The 15,884-nt window shown below is 38.8% G+C and overlaps 1 protein-coding gene across 6 annotated transcripts in view; it reads left to right on the top strand.

The window, feature by feature from the left end:
• The window catches only part of LOC131227426 (protein ZINC INDUCED FACILITATOR-LIKE 1-like), a 32,660-nt gene extending 20,103 nt beyond the window's left edge, over positions 1-12,557 (top strand). For 5 of the 6 annotated variants that reach the window (XM_058223235.1, XM_058223231.1, XM_058223233.1 and 2 more), the window contains 7 exons: positions 5,674-5,761; positions 7,856-7,941; positions 8,044-8,151; positions 10,000-10,044; positions 10,287-10,375; positions 11,976-12,019; positions 12,396-12,557. In XM_058223235.1, the coding sequence (XP_058079218.1) occupies positions 5,674-5,761; positions 7,856-7,941; positions 8,044-8,151; positions 10,000-10,044; positions 10,287-10,375; positions 11,976-12,019; positions 12,396-12,487 (552 nt within the window). In that variant the 3' untranslated portion in view covers positions 12,488-12,557. The remainder of the gene's footprint in view (positions 1-5,673; positions 5,762-7,855; positions 7,942-8,043; positions 8,152-9,999; positions 10,045-10,286; positions 10,376-11,975; positions 12,020-12,395) is intronic. The other variant, XM_058223232.1, reaches the window with a different exon arrangement.
• The last annotated feature ends 3,327 nt before the right edge of the window (positions 12,558-15,884 follow it).

Here is a 15,884-nt window from a genome sequence, read left to right as displayed (position 1 = left end):
AGGAAGAGATGAATGAAAAGCAATGTGTTTAAGAAAAACAACATGTCGTGAAATCCGAACACGACGAAAAATCGGATCATAACATCGAAAACCCTTCTTAGTTTCTCTAAATCCCAAGTATATACATTTGATCGATTTTGGAGATAGTTTGTTATGTTCACGTGAAGCTAAGTGAACATAACAGATACAACCAAAAACATGAAATGTGAAATATGTAGGAGGTAAGCCGGTGAGAACAAAGTAAGGAGATTTACTGTTCAGAACTTTGGTTGGCATCCGGTTAATCAAGTAGAAGGAATGTAACATTGCTTCCGCCCAAAAAGAACGAGGAACACTCATATCTGTCATCAAGTGTTGACAGTTTCAACAATATGATGATTTTTTCGTTCAGCCATCCCGTTCTATTGTGGAGTATCAGAACAGGTGGTCTGATGAATAATCCCAGCCTTTGAAGAAATGTACGAAAATCGGTTGAGAGATATTCCCCCCCTGAGTCAGAGTGGAGAGTTTGAACTGGAACCCGAAATTGAGTCTCCACCATAGAGTGAAATAACTTGAATTTTTCAAAAACCTGTGACTTCGATTGCAGAAAGTAAATCCAAGTGTAACGTGTAAAATCATCAATAAATATAACATAATATCGTAACCCAGAGAGAAACATAATTGGTGAAGGACCCCAGACATTCGTATGCACAAGTTCAAACATAGAAGATGATTTTGTAGTACTTAGAGAAAATGGAATATACTTACTTTTTGAAAGACAACAGGAAGAACAAGAATAATCCAAATCATTTTTATTGAGAGAAATATTCCCTAACATGCCAGACGAAATTAACTGAAGTAACCGATTGGAATGTGGATGACCCAGGCGAAATTGCCACAGTTTCCATAATTTATTTGCCGAACAAATATCTGATGAAGATGGAGAAAAGAAACAACGAGCCAGAGTGACAGATGGATCAAAATCCAGCACGTACAGACGACCATGCCGCCTACCCCTCCCAAGTACCTTCCCCATTGCCAAATCCTGCACAAAACAACAGTTAGGAAGAAATATGATTAAGCAGTTATTAGATGTGAGCTGACCAACTGAAATTAAATTGGAGGAGAGGTTAGGGATATGAAACATATCACGAAGGGTGAACTAGCGATGAGAAGAAGGAGAAAAAGTCAATGATCTAACGAACTGAATAGGTAGTCTAGTGTCATCCGCAGTAGAAATAAACTGATTTCCGGTGTAAGGACGAATGTCACGAAGATGGGATATAGCACCAGTCATATGATTGGAAGCACCCGAATCGAAGAACCATGTAGAAGATGGGGATATACCTGACATACCGGCCGCAAAAAGGGCCTGAACGATTTGCTGGAGCATCGCAGGAGTCAAAGGTGATGAAAGACCTTCAGCAGAAACAGTATATGCAGAATCACTAACAGACGGCTCGGAAGAAATAGTGGCGTAGTAGCGAAAGAGCACGACCCACGGCCACGCAGTCACGACCACGACCACCACGTCCACGGCCGAAAGAAGATGCATAGGCACGTGTCGGCAGTCCCGAATACCATGACCAGTCCATCGACAATAAGCGTACCATTCTTTACATTGAGCGACAACATGACCCACCTTATTGCGGCCGCGACAAGTCAAAGTAGTGGAACCATGTGTTGATGTAGTGGTGGACACAACAAGCACCATATCAGATGATCCCAAAGTTGAGGAAGGAAGAGAGAGAACTTTCAATTGTGTTGTTCCTCGGCTAATAAATCATTAATAACCGAATTCAATGAAGGAGTATGGCTACGGTTCAAGAGAGCACCGACAATGCTCAAATTTCGAACGCAGCTTCATAAGAAATTGTCGAACTTGCGTACCTCTCGCGCATAGTTTGGAATATCTTATAAGTCATGAGGAAAGGTTGGATCCATCATAGTCATCTTAGTCCAAATTGTTACAATTTTGGAGTAAAATGATTGAATATTGTCATCACCCCGAGTAAGGTTAACGAGATCCCAGGCCGCATTACTCTGTTGATAAATTGTTTGGAGATGCTCCCACATTGCCTTAGCAATGTGATGAGGTGTGAGGCTAACAACAATGGACCAATCGAGAAATTGAGAATCTACGTAATAATCCGTCCATTGTTCATTTCCCAATCGGCTAATTTGTCGGCATCTGTGGAAGTGGGGATAATAACAGATTCATCAATTAGTCCCCACAAACAACGACCCTTGAGGAAGTTAAAATGGATGACCCATAGAAAATAGTTGGTACCATCAAAACTATAACGTGGGGCCTCTTGACGTGATGAGTTCTTGTCCATCGATCTAAAGTATTATAAAGCACCCAAGGAGTCAGAATCAAGAAATTTTAGATCTATCGTACAACAACAAAGAACAGTTGCAGTTCTCAATCAATTGGGATCTAGATCTAGATCGAATCGGGATCGTGATCGGATGCAGTTACGGATCTAGAGTGGGATAAACAGAGGGGCGCTGGAGCGAATCGGACGGATCTGGATCGGGACCAACAGCAACAGGTTCTGGATCTGGATCGGGAAGACGCAACGATGCAGATGCGACGCAGACGCAGAGGGTTCGAACAGCAACAGGGTTCGGACAAGCAAATCTAGAGCAACAAAGCAGATCTAGAACAATAGATCTGGAATAGGGTTTGGACGAGCAGATCCGGAGCGGAGGGTCGTCGGACGATGCACAGGGGCGGTCGGACGAGTGAGGACAATAGCCAAATGCAGCAGAGATGGTCGAACGATGCGGCAGGGGCGGCCGGACGAGTAGGGATGGTGGCCGGCGGCCGGACGACGCAGCAAGGGTGGTGACCGGATGACGCAGGGGCGGTCGGATCTGGGGGTATATCTATAAACCGAGAGATGCAGAAGATTTTCTGTGTATTTGAGATAACCCAATGGGGTTGAATATATAGAGATTACAACCATCTATACAAGGAAAATAATAAACTCAGAATCCTCTACCTATGGAAATAAACTATACAAGGTATACTAGCCTTCAGTATGATGATTTCAGACATGCTATAACTGACGATAAGCATATCATCAATATATAATACTAGAATAATAAATTTCGCATCACTCAATGATCTGCAATAAATGCAGTGATTGAACTCACTTCTGATAAACCGCTGTCTCAATATGAAATAATCAAACTTTTTGTATCACTGCTTAGGTGACTATTTTAAACCATACAACAACATCTTTAACCTGTAAACCTTATTCTCTACTCCATGTACCTCAAACCCTTCAAGTTGCTTCATGTAGATTTATTCTTCTAGTTTCCCGTGTATAAATGCAATCTTCACATCTAATTATTCTAGTTTCATATTATATTGGGCAACCAATGACAATATGAATCTGATAGATATTTTCTTTACCATATCTGTGAATATCTCTCCAAATTCGACACCCTCCTTCTGAACATAACCCTTCGCAATTAGTCTCGCCTTGTACCTATCCAGTTTCTTGCAAAAAAAAATCATTTGCACCCGATCGCTTTCCTCTCAAAGGGTAGCTCCACTAACTCTCACATTTCATTCTTGTACAGATCAGAATCTATCCTATCATGCATTGCTGTCATACACTTCTCAGCATCTCGATTTTCAAGTACTTACTGAAAAGTAGATAGATCTCCCTTATCCATAAGGAGGAAAAACACAACATTTAAGTCATCCCTGTATCCCAACGATACTCTACAATCCCTCAGTGGATTTCTCCTAACAGGTGATGCAATCACCTCTTCATGTACCTCTATCTGCTGCTCAACTTCTTCAAGTATTTCAACTTTATCTATTTCAACATTAATCATTAATTTTTTTCTAATTCCTTGTGCACATCCTTCCAAAACAAGGAACCCTCGTCGAACTTGATATCCCAGCTAAATATGATCTTGTGTGAAATCCGATCATACAGTCTATATCCTTTCACCCAATCACCATATCCAACAAAAGTACACTTTTTCACCCTTTGGTCTAACTCATCTCTATCATCTGACGGTACATGAGAGTAAGCTTCACACCCAAATATCTGCAACACCAAGTAATCAACTTTATGACCACTACATACTTCCTCTGAAATTTTACAATCAATCGGTATAGACGGATATTGATTCACTAAATAATAAGTCGTATTTACAGCCTCAGCCCATAGCTCCTTCCCCAACTCAGTGTTACTCAATATACTTCGAGCTCATTCCAAAATAGTATGATTCATACATTCAACCACACCATTCTATTCTAGTATGTGCATCACTGTGTTACACCTCACAATCCCTTCATCTTTACAATACTAATTAAATTTTCTATAATTAAACTCTCCATTATTGTCTATCCTCAGAATTTTTACCTTTCGTCATATCTTGTTTTTAACAATTGATTTCCATGCCTTGAATCTGGTGAAAACATTGGATTTATGTTTTATAAAATAAACCCAAACCTTTCTAAAGAATTTGTCAATGAATGTGACGAAGAATGACGATCCTCCTCCAGAAACAATGGGTGACAGCCTCCACACTTCCAACTGCACATAGTCTAACTGACCTTTACTGATATATTTTTAATTTTAAAACTCAATCTTGATTATTTTCCATATATGCAGTGCTCATATATATCTGAATCAAAACTTTTAAAAGTAGAAATTAACCCACGATCAAGAAGTAACTTCATACTAATGCTCACTCATGTGGATTAGGCATACATACCACAAACATATTGACGTGGAATCTACTATATACGTTACAGCTCTACCTAATATAGTGCCCATGATCAACCTGTAAAGGTTTTTACTCCTCTGTAACTTTATTGCAGTGAATGCCTCTTTAGAAACCTTTAGGACACCTTCATAGCTGGCGAATTTACATCTGAGTGCCTCAAGAGCTCCCAAAGATATCAGATTCTCCTTTCACTTAGTCGCACCTTCCATTGACCAAGACATCAACAAATTCTCTTGGTCAACTGAAACAAATTTTGGTTGGTCGGAAATATCACATCGTGCTTCGGTGACCCAAGAATTCCTCGATCGACCGAACAGCACTGCACTAGATTAAAGGCACTCTATCAACACCATCTTGGTTGACTTCATGCAATTTGTGGTGACTTAAGACAAGTCGCCCTCACCTGGCCAAATTTTTTTCTTTTTTTTCTTGATTTTCTTTTTTTTTTATTTGCTAAGGACGCAAAGGTCAGTAACGAATGCAGCATCCGTTGGGCACCTATTTATTTCAACTATTTCAGATATTTTACCAACCATGAATATACTAAATATTTCTAACTACTATGACTATTCTCTAATTTCATTACACGATACTAAGTTTAGCAAAGTAAAGACTTGGATCAAGTCTTCAAGTTGACATGATTCGGATGGAGTTTGAGTCGAGTTTTTTTTTTTGGATTTTCATTATAATTTGAACTGCTTCTATTGTCATGTCATTATTTTCCTATATATGATTTATTTAGTTTTTTTTTGAAGTACACATAGTTTATCCATCCAGTAGTTTCATGTTGATCCAATTTTAGCATCTCAATGCTAAGACATCTTACTTTTGTTTTTTAATATGTTACTATTTCTTTTATCCACAGGTGAATATTTTGATTTTCGTTACTAGTTAAATAATTGCCATGTCAATCAACCAAATTCTCTCTTGCAGATATTTTCACTATGGGCAATAAGCGATAGAAAGTATGGAGGTTTGAGCTTTTCATCAGAGAATGTTGGTGAGGTGCTTGCAATCTCAGGTACTTAGACACACTCAAGTGAACATATCTTTCTACTAAAAATGCTTGTACTGACCGCAGACTGAATTTGAGGTAATGGCTTTTTTAATATCACATGGTTACAAGTTCACCAGTTTGATCTAAGGTTTCACGTCCACTAGTAAAAGAAATTTTATTGGACATCTACTATTATCTCTATATTTAGGATTTTCAATGGGTTGGATCCTGTAGTACTTGTACATCTGCACACGGGGTAGCTGAGTTTGGGTCTTGCCGGGTCCAAGTCCCGTAGAATTCGGGTTTAGTTCTTGAATACCCGCACCAAGATCCGGTTGGCTTTAGGTACCCATTAAGTCTTTGGATTTAGATTTCAATTTGGGTTTGGGAAAAATAAGAGAATTTTCATGGTTGGGCCAACTCAATGGATGGATTAGATTGCACAAATTTGTCATTTTTATACATGTTTGGTGTGTAAATGGGCTCTCTTATGCGTATATGACTTAGGAAACCTCATTTTGTTGCTAAAATCATATGTGTGTGTATACTTATATGTGTGTATGTAATCGTACTGTAAACACCAATTGTGGACTCGTGGATTTGTCCTGTCATGTTTGAATCAGTTGCCCAATTTGCATTTGAATGCACTTCCATCATCATATCAAAGAATGTTCTTTGCTTGTTTCAAACAAGACGCCTTAGATCAAGAATCAATTTCATAATATTCATGCTTTTGATTTGGCTCATCTTTATAGGAACCTTCTACTTAATGCACCGGTTCCTTTCTGTTTCTGCTTCATAATCACCCTCTGTCCGCATTTCTACCAACGGAAAGTTGGAATTCACCTGTTTAGTTCTCTTTCCCAAGTAGCTTTTTTAAGAAATTCACTGTAGCTGAAGCTCACCTACATGTAAAGAATTTCTTTTGGGTATGTGTTAACATATAACTAGAACTAATTCGTTGAAAAATCATCCCTAGTAGAAGTATGTCTTTAACGGGATATTATGTGAGGAAGTTGTTCCGAAATGAAGGTTACTTGGATCATGGATGGCTTGGGTATGTTGTACGTTGTTTTCTCCAATACATGTAGAGCTGGGTATCAAGTCGAGTTGGGCCGAGTTAGGGCTGACCCGACTCGATCCGGTTTTGAAATAAACCTTACCCAAAATCAACCCAACTCGGTTCCGAGTCTATCATGCCTGACCCAATCCAAGTCTGGGTCTAGCCTGGACTAATCCGAAGCGAGTCCGACCTGGTCACAAGTACCAAGTTGGGTCGGCACCGAGTCAGGTCGGATGCAATAGGTATCCACATGCTAAAATCAAAACTCAAAACTTAGGTGCACCTGTCAAAATTGCAGCCTCTTCATTAGCTACACAGCATCTCATATATGAAATGTCAAATATGGAGTTCACACACACACACACACACACACACACACACACACACACACACACACACGCACGCACGCACATGTGTGTGTGTGTGGTCATTAGACCAAGCAACACATTTGATTTGAGTTTGGATTGGATGATGTCTACTTGGTTCGGATCGACTCACCCACTCAGGTTGAATGAGCCGGACGAGTCGAGTTTGCCCAGTCAAGTTGTCCCGTGCCCAACTCTAAATACATGGTATGCTAGGGTAAGGGTCATGTGCATCACTCCAATACATACAAGATATATGCAATATAGTTTTATACATGAACTCACATTGCAATTCATATATGAAATAATGAATGTTATTCTTATGACTTATATTCCTTCTATGCTTAGTGTTATACTATATAATTCAATAATTAATACTATATAAATCTATATTATAAATACGAATTTGAATTAACTTAATTAGTAGTAGAATAAATTTGGGGTCACTAAAAATAGTTATCTTAAATGACCCATAATCCGGATTGCTCAATCCGAAATTGAAAAGCTGGGGGTTTCATGTTTTAGGTAACATTGGTTGAAATTCACATCGATTACAAACGCAATCAAGAAAAATAGTTCTGTTTCAGAGTTGCATTTATTTTCAATGTGTTATTGAACATTATTTATTTAAAACATTGAACATTACTAATTTAAAACATCGAATTACGGACTTACCTATGAAATTGGTAGGCTTCTGTCTATTGATATTTCAACTTTTTCTATATTCGGTGGTTGAGAAGATTCTTGGACCCATCATGCTATCCCGTATTGCAGCAGTATGCTCTCCAACACCTTCTTTCATTATTTGATATTGATTCATTCACATTTTATGTATGGCATTTGGATTCTTTGAGTTTTGATTGTGTTCTAACTTGCAGATTTTGTCAATACCATTGTTGTCGATTTACCCCTTCATAGCTATGCTATCAGGGTTCAGCCTTACATTGTTAATTAATTGCGCATCTGTATTGAAGAATGTTCTCTCTGTAAGTACAAATTCAATCTGAATTTTACTTTTGATAGCACTATAAATTACTGTGCTCCTAAATACATTGGGGTATGTGGATATTCGAATCAATTAATGTGGACTGTCCATTAGAATTCAAGGGCTACTATGCAAAAACACCGAAGTTATGTGTTTTATATAATCATCTGCTTTCAAGTCATTAATGGAATTGTGGTATTAAAAAATGACTAAGTTATGGCTGTAATGGTAACGGTGAAAATGGCTCATAACAGGCTTGCAATGGCCGTTATGGGCTCGGAAGGGAGGGTCGATACAAAGCCAACGCATTTTTAATTTTTTTTCAAAAAAAAAAAAAGAAACCATTATAGGGCTATAATGACAGTTACATATCAAATATAAGTTTGGTGGTTACGACCACCGTTATCATTATTGAATACCTTGCTAGAATGTTTAGAATCGTTCGAACAAAGTGGTTCCTTCAAACTAAATGGAGTTGAGGCCTGCTAACAGTATTTTGGTTGTGTAATTCATCTTAAATAAATGATGTACAGAGGGTCGCAGACACTTTCATAGTCAAGATGGACCAAAGAAGGCCCGATTGGAGGCGGAGGTGATCATGACCGTCAGAACCTGAAAATAGTCATATCTCACAAACTGGAATGAGTTTTTTGACATATCATATATGATTTTGGAGTAGGAGAAGCTACATTAGCCAACCAACCTGCTATGCCAGGTTGCCCACACCAGATTTGTGAGATTCCATCGGATCAACGGTCGAAAGGACATTTTATTTCCATTTTTACTATAAATAGTATGTTTTAATTCGATCATTTGAGTTTTAGGAGTTGTGCCCAACATGAAAAGGGCTTAGAAAAATTAGGAGAATAACATGGCTAGGCAAAATTAAACACTTACTATTTTTGGCTGAGAACCGTGAAGTCTAGTAGGAATCATGATCGGCTATAAAATAGTAAGTTTACTATTCATAGTAAGTCACGTTTTTAGGGAGTTTGAGTATGAAACTCCGTCCTAGGTTTGGGTTCACTATTTAAAAGATTGTAATTTCATTTTTTTATCATCAATCAATTTATTTCGAATTATTAAAAATTATTTCTATTTTCATCCCTTGTGAATTCGAGGAATCTCTGTGAGGAATCCAAAGAAGCTCTATGGAAGCTCCATGGATTCAGAGTAGTTATCCTTAAAGAAGACGATGATCGACCTCATCACGTCCTTCCCTGCATCAATAAAAGACTAGTTGAAAGACAAACAAAAGTCGCTTACTCACTCTTAAATCACCAATGTCATCTTTCTTCTCATCGTGCTCTCTTTCTTGTTCCTCATTGTGTCCTTACTCTTGCCCCGGCAGTAGACTCACAAGAGTTTCAACACCAGGTCAAGGGTTCGAGTACCCATAGGTGGTGAAATTCCACTACGGCGTGAGTGTGTGGGTATGAGTGTCTGCATGTGTTAAAAAAAAATTTAAAAAAAACAAAAAAACAAAAACGAAAACAAAAGATGAAGAAGAAGAAAGAAAGAAAGAAACACTATAGCTCCCACCAATATTGGATGGATCAAATATATGAATGGTCCTATATTTCTAGAAATGATGTTGACCATCCATTTTAGAGGCTATGGATGGTTAAAATCACCTGATTGGTGTGATTTTTATATGGTGGACACTAAGTGTAGGATGGAACTAATGGTTTGCTCATATTGATTGATTGGATGTCCATGTATCCCAATGCAACTCGGTGCACTATAAGTTCTAGTGCTCTTGGAGCACTGCATTATTTATATATACATACAAATAGACACAAAAGCAAGCACAAAAATTTAAGAATTTAACCTATTGGAATGCAATTAGGTGACCGTTATCACTGGAATGTTCCTTTTGCAAAACAACGCTGTGGTAATTTTCTAAGCTTTGTTTACTTTTATCCATCCCTAAACTTTTGATAATTTTCATTCAAGTGGGAGCCAACATGAAAGATGTGTGCTTGATCAGAATATCTCCATCAGGTGGGCCACTCGTGCTTAGATCTTCTGGGCAAATTCACCAATCATGCACACGTGTTTCGTATTGGCACATGTAGTTGCATGTGGACCACTCTGCATTCGTGCATTTTTCATAGCTTCTTGTTGCAATGGCAGCCCCAGCACCAAAGAGGAGCTGCAAATGGCATTTCTATTACTGCAATGTCTATTTTCAAGACAATGGGTCCTGCAGGAGGAGGTGCCTTGTGAGTATTCTATACAACTTATTTTTCACTGATCTTCTATTTTATGCAACGAGATGGAATGATGTATTCTTAGAAAGAGGAAATTCAAGATGTTCGTGTTGTGGAAAAAGCTCCCACATTCAAACAATATATTATACATGAAAAGAACAAAAGAACTACAAGAGACAAGAAGCATAGAGATTTTATGTAGTTCAGCAACTGCTTATATTCATCGGATAGCAATATGGGGCTTTATTCTTTACTAAAACAAGAGAAATATAAAAAAAATACAAGGCTTAACTCTCTCCTACTCTCTCACTATCTCTCGGAAAGGAATTTCTCCCCTCTATGTACGAGTACTTCTCCTTTTATCACCAACACACAACCAAAGAAAGGGACTAGTCCAAAAGATATTCTTACTTGGAGAAATGGATGATGGGATGTTCAGTTTGTGTATTCCGGTGCTACAATGCATGCACACACTTAGGCGTGAGCGTGAGCATGGGCAATGCGGATCTAGTGGCACTAGATGTCACACACTTCGCACATGGTTGTAAGATGTTGCGAGATGAGCCTGGGTTTTATCGGGTGCTGGAAATGATTGGATTTATAGATCCAAAACTGTCAGCTATTTTGAGAATGACAACTACTTATCAAGTTTGCTAGACGATCAGTTGTGCCTATAACCCATCAGCAATTGATAAGGGGGCGAATCAAGCTTTAAGAATAGTATATTTATACGTGATTCAGCCTAGTGTTAAAATTTAAATAATTTTATTTTCAGTTTTCCTATATATTTTTCCCAACCAAATCTAGTAAAGAAGGTTGTTTGAGGGGTGTCAATGTTGTAACCTACACTTGTTAGGTTACAAAATCTCATTTGGCATGAAACCTTCTTTCCTTTTCTACACTTATCAGGAATCCAAACAAAGTTTAAAAGAATTCTTATTTTCTACGTGTTTCTCCTTTTATAGCCAGTACAATCTAATAGAGAGCACTTGTCCAAAAGATATGAAAATTAGACTACACTTACTTTTAGAAATAAAAGAGAAAAGGAAAGAATTTCCATCTAGTAAACATCCCATGTGCACATTGTAGGAGGGAGTAGCTAGGCACTTCCCAATTCGGAAAGTGTCTATGTATGGTGGACCATTGTTGAAGTTGATGCCCAAAAAAATTCTTCCAATCTGATGATTCCAAGTTGTAATCATCTGATCAAGCCCCTCACTAAAGATGATTTCAATGTTCATCAGACGGCTATGATCATTTCATTGGGAGGATAACGGACCCTTTCCAAGGATGTGGCATTCCATATCAATCCCTTATGTTAGAATCTCAATCCTCTCCTTGTTATAGACAAGAAATTCATATTTTCCTGCATCGTGATTGGTCTACATTGTCAACATTGTTGCATTAGATGTAGTGTGTGATAATGTGGCCCAATCAGATTATAACAAATAGGAATTTTCTGTTTGTGGCAAGCAAGAGGATCCAAATTCCTTATATTAACTGAAATGTGGGGCCCACAAGATCTAAGTCTTATGTATGCAGTACAATTCCTAACTCTTTTATTCTTTTACATTCTCTGGCCCTTTGAATTTAAAAACTTTAATATTTTCAGGTTTGCATGGGCACAAAAGCGTCAAAATGCTTCCTTCCTACCAGGTACTAGAAAGTTTTAACTCAGTGTTCTAAAACTCAGAGACAACTCGAAACTCAGCTGAGTCAATTCAACTCGGCAAGAAACACTAGAAAAGAGACCTAAACCCACAACCTCTAAAACAAGTGGTGACCATTTACTAGCCTTATGTCTGAGTGTGCCATTTTTACCTAACCATAATTTAAATCTCTATTATTACTTTAAACACATCTCTATTTAATTATTAAATATTGAGTCGAGTCGGGTCGAGTCTTACAAGACTCAGATGAATGTTGAGTCGAATTGAGTTTTCGAGTTTTCAGGTTTTCGAACTATGATGCATATATGTAATGTGTCCTATTCTCCTTAATTGGATCCTAATTACAGTTTGTTGAAATGTAGGTGATCAAATAGTCTTCTTTCTGTTAATCGTGGTCGAGTTCATTGGAGTGATCCTGACCTTCAAACCCTTTCTAACTACACCCAACACCTAGTCTGCAGGACAAATTCAAAGTGAGATTAAAGGCCACGATTAGATTCTATAACTCGGGCCCATTTTTTCTCACTCTCATTTTATTTTTAAAATGAGATTACAAAACCGTTTGTAGGCGATTTACATGAAACTGATGCATGTTAGTGAGTACACCAAGTGGAAGTATACATGTAGCATACACAGATGTTATGATATAATCATATTATTGATGGTTAGATGGTCGACATTGGGTTTGATCAGACGGCTGAAGATGGTCTACTTGTAGCTGATTGGATTTCTCTTGTGATTTTATTCCATGAGTCTGTGACTGTAAAATTCTTGGACGTTTGGTAATCCCACATGCATGTATAGCCGTATATACAGATGTTGATCGGTGTGGCCCACGTGAACGGCCAGCAAATATAGGTGGGGCGCCCAAAAATCAGTTCCATCCATGATTCAGGTGGACCACATGATTGGAAACAATGTACAAGACAACCCTCACCCTCCAAATTGTTTCTCTTCACATAGCGCACCTAAATCATGGATAGGCCTGACGTCTGGCCATAGGCTTAAATTTTGCTATACATCTAATGGTTGGAGTGCATTTCATATAATTATCATGGTGGCCCTGTAAAAATCAAGATTGGACATCTCTCTCTTAACTATCTCCTTTGATGTGGCCCACCTAAATCACAAGCCAACCTAATTTTTTCCCTTGGCCTAATGTGGGATTACGATCTAATGGTCGGAATGAATCTCAGGTACGCATCAAGGTGGACATGTAAAAAACCAAGGGTGGGCATCCCCTGAAATTCTCTTTAAATCGTTTTTTTTTATTTTTTCTGGAAGCATGCAAAAGGGACACCACCCTTGACATTTTTAGGGGACCATTGTGATGTGTATGTGAAATCCACTCTAACTATTAGGTATGTGATCCCACCTTAGCCCAGGACCAAAAAATTAGCCTGAAGTTTGATTCAGGTGGGCCACACCAAAGGAAATAGTTGGGAAAGAGACATCCACCCATCTAAACATTAGATGCCAAACAAAATTTACGCTTGGTCCCAAACATTAGGCCCATTTGTGATTCAGGCGGGCCACACTAAGGGAATTAACAGTTTGGACAATGTGGGTTGCCCTGTATACTTTCACAATGGTGTGGTCCACTTGAATAACGGATAAGGCTAATTTTGGGCCCCGGAACTAAGATGGGGTGACGCACCTAGTGGTCTAGGTGAATTTTACATAAACTTCAACGATAGGGCCTACCGAGGCCACCGATCCCGTTGCTCACACCTAGGACCCTAACTTCTGTTAAGAAATATGAAGGAAGGCATAATTAAATTTTTCCCAAAAATGTATCGGAATGTAAACTCCATACTGAGTAGGTACTTTTTTGTAAATTCTTTTATTGTTTTTAGGAAAATTTTACAAGAAACTACCTACATTTGTAGAATTTATATTATGATATCTTCTTCAAATCAGTTTTCAAAAAACTACCCCATTAATCCCTATATAGTTTTCTAAAAGCTGCCTCATTAAACCACATAATTATCATTCTATTGCTTCCATTACATTTCTTTCACAGCTGTTGGCTGGGCATGCTATTAAATAGGTCGGCTGCTTGGATGGCCATGAAATAGGTCGGCTGCTTGGATGGGCCCTACAATGATGTTTATGTAAAATCCATCCTAACTACCATCTGCGTCACCTCCCAAGTGCTCAAAATCGCCCCATCCGTGATTCGAGCTTCTAAACTGTTTCCTTACACACCTGAAACACGGATGGGCTTCATTTTTAGGCCACGTGTAAATTTTTCTGTAGCAGCTAATGGTTGTAGTGGATTTCATATAATCATACGGTGGGCCCTGTAAAAATTAAGGGTGGACATCTCTCTTCCACTTTTCTTTAGTGTGGCTCACTTGAATTACAAATCAACCTGATTTTTTAGATATGGGCCTAAACTGAGATTACACATCTAATGGTCTGAGTGGATTTCACATACACATTACAGTGGCCCTACCAAATTATATTCCATGTCCCTCTCCAACTCACAAAGAATATTTATAATAATAATAATAATAAAAGGAGAGAGAATTGCATGCACATCACTCTTTATTTAAAGCGGGCCACCATGATGTTTGTCTAAGATCCACTCTAGCCATTAGATATTTAGTATTATATTAGGCCCACAGACAAACAATCTGGCAAACATGTGATTCTAGTGAGACACACTACATGAAACAATTTGGAGAGAGACGCCGGTCCTTGATTTTTACAAGACCCACCATTATAATTATATTAAATCCACTCCAACTATTAGATTCCACACAAGAATTTAGGCCCGTTGCTCAAAAATCATGCTCATCCTTAATTGAAGTGGACCATACTAATGGAAACAAGTTGGAGGGTGAGCACCAACCATGTGGTCGGCTTGAGTCACATATGCAACTTATTTTTGGGCCATTAGCCTAACACAAGGTAACACACCTGGTGGTCAAGGTAAATTTTATATAAACATCTAGGTGGGACCTACCCAAGCAACCGATCCATTTGCTTGCACAGTGGCCACGAGGTAGTGGAATGATAATTATATGGATTAATGAGGTAAGTTTTTGAAAAAGGCACCAGAATTTGAATTTCATATTAATTTAGTTTTTTTTTTTTTTTTTGGTAAAATTTCCTTTTTTTTCTCATAAAAATGTGATATGCTTATCAGTAATGATGGCAGCCATGCCCCATGAGGTGACTGTGAGAAGGGCTGCCATTGTCAAAGTGCCAGGCGCTTTGTGCTTTAGGCTGCAAGTAAAATATTAGGCCTGTGGGCCATGGTCAGGCCTACAATTTAAGCCCAACCCAAATTCTTTTATACTCGAACCCTAAACCGACCCAAATACATGTGACTATTCCCAACCCAACCTAACCTAACCTGACCTGAATTTGCTCAAACCGAACCCAACCTGATTTCAAATTGGGTTGGAGTTTTCCAAGCCTAACCCAACCAGTGGAAGCTTGACAACCAGACCCAACCTGACCCAAACTCAGGTTGGATCAGTCGGGCTCAGGCTAACCTGAACCCAAGTTGGTCGGGTTGGGTCGGTCAGGCTCAGGCTAACCCGAACCCAAGTTGTGGTCCTAGTGACTGGGCCTAGGCTTGGTCTCGAGGTGGACTTTTATTTCTACATAAATTCCTCAAGGATGAATGAGTTGCATCAGACTTCAGATGAAGACTTGTGAGCACCTATCATTGAAAATTGGGGCTGTCAAATGATTGGGCTGGTTCATCGGGCTATTGGGTCCGGAATGATAGACCCATGGGCTGGAACGGCCAGGGCCTAAAATTTAAACGTGTTTATCAATTTAGCTAGGCTCTTCCTGTGTCTAAGAGCCCACCAGAGTCCTAGCCCTAGGCAGCC

This window comes from Magnolia sinica, chromosome 15, assembly GCF_029962835.1.
Source record: "Magnolia sinica isolate HGM2019 chromosome 15, MsV1, whole genome shotgun sequence".
Lineage (NCBI taxonomy): Eukaryota > Viridiplantae > Streptophyta > Magnoliopsida > Magnoliales > Magnoliaceae > Magnolia > Magnolia sinica.
Note: the sequence above shows the minus strand (reverse complement) of the source record. Positions and strands in the feature narration are given on the sequence as shown.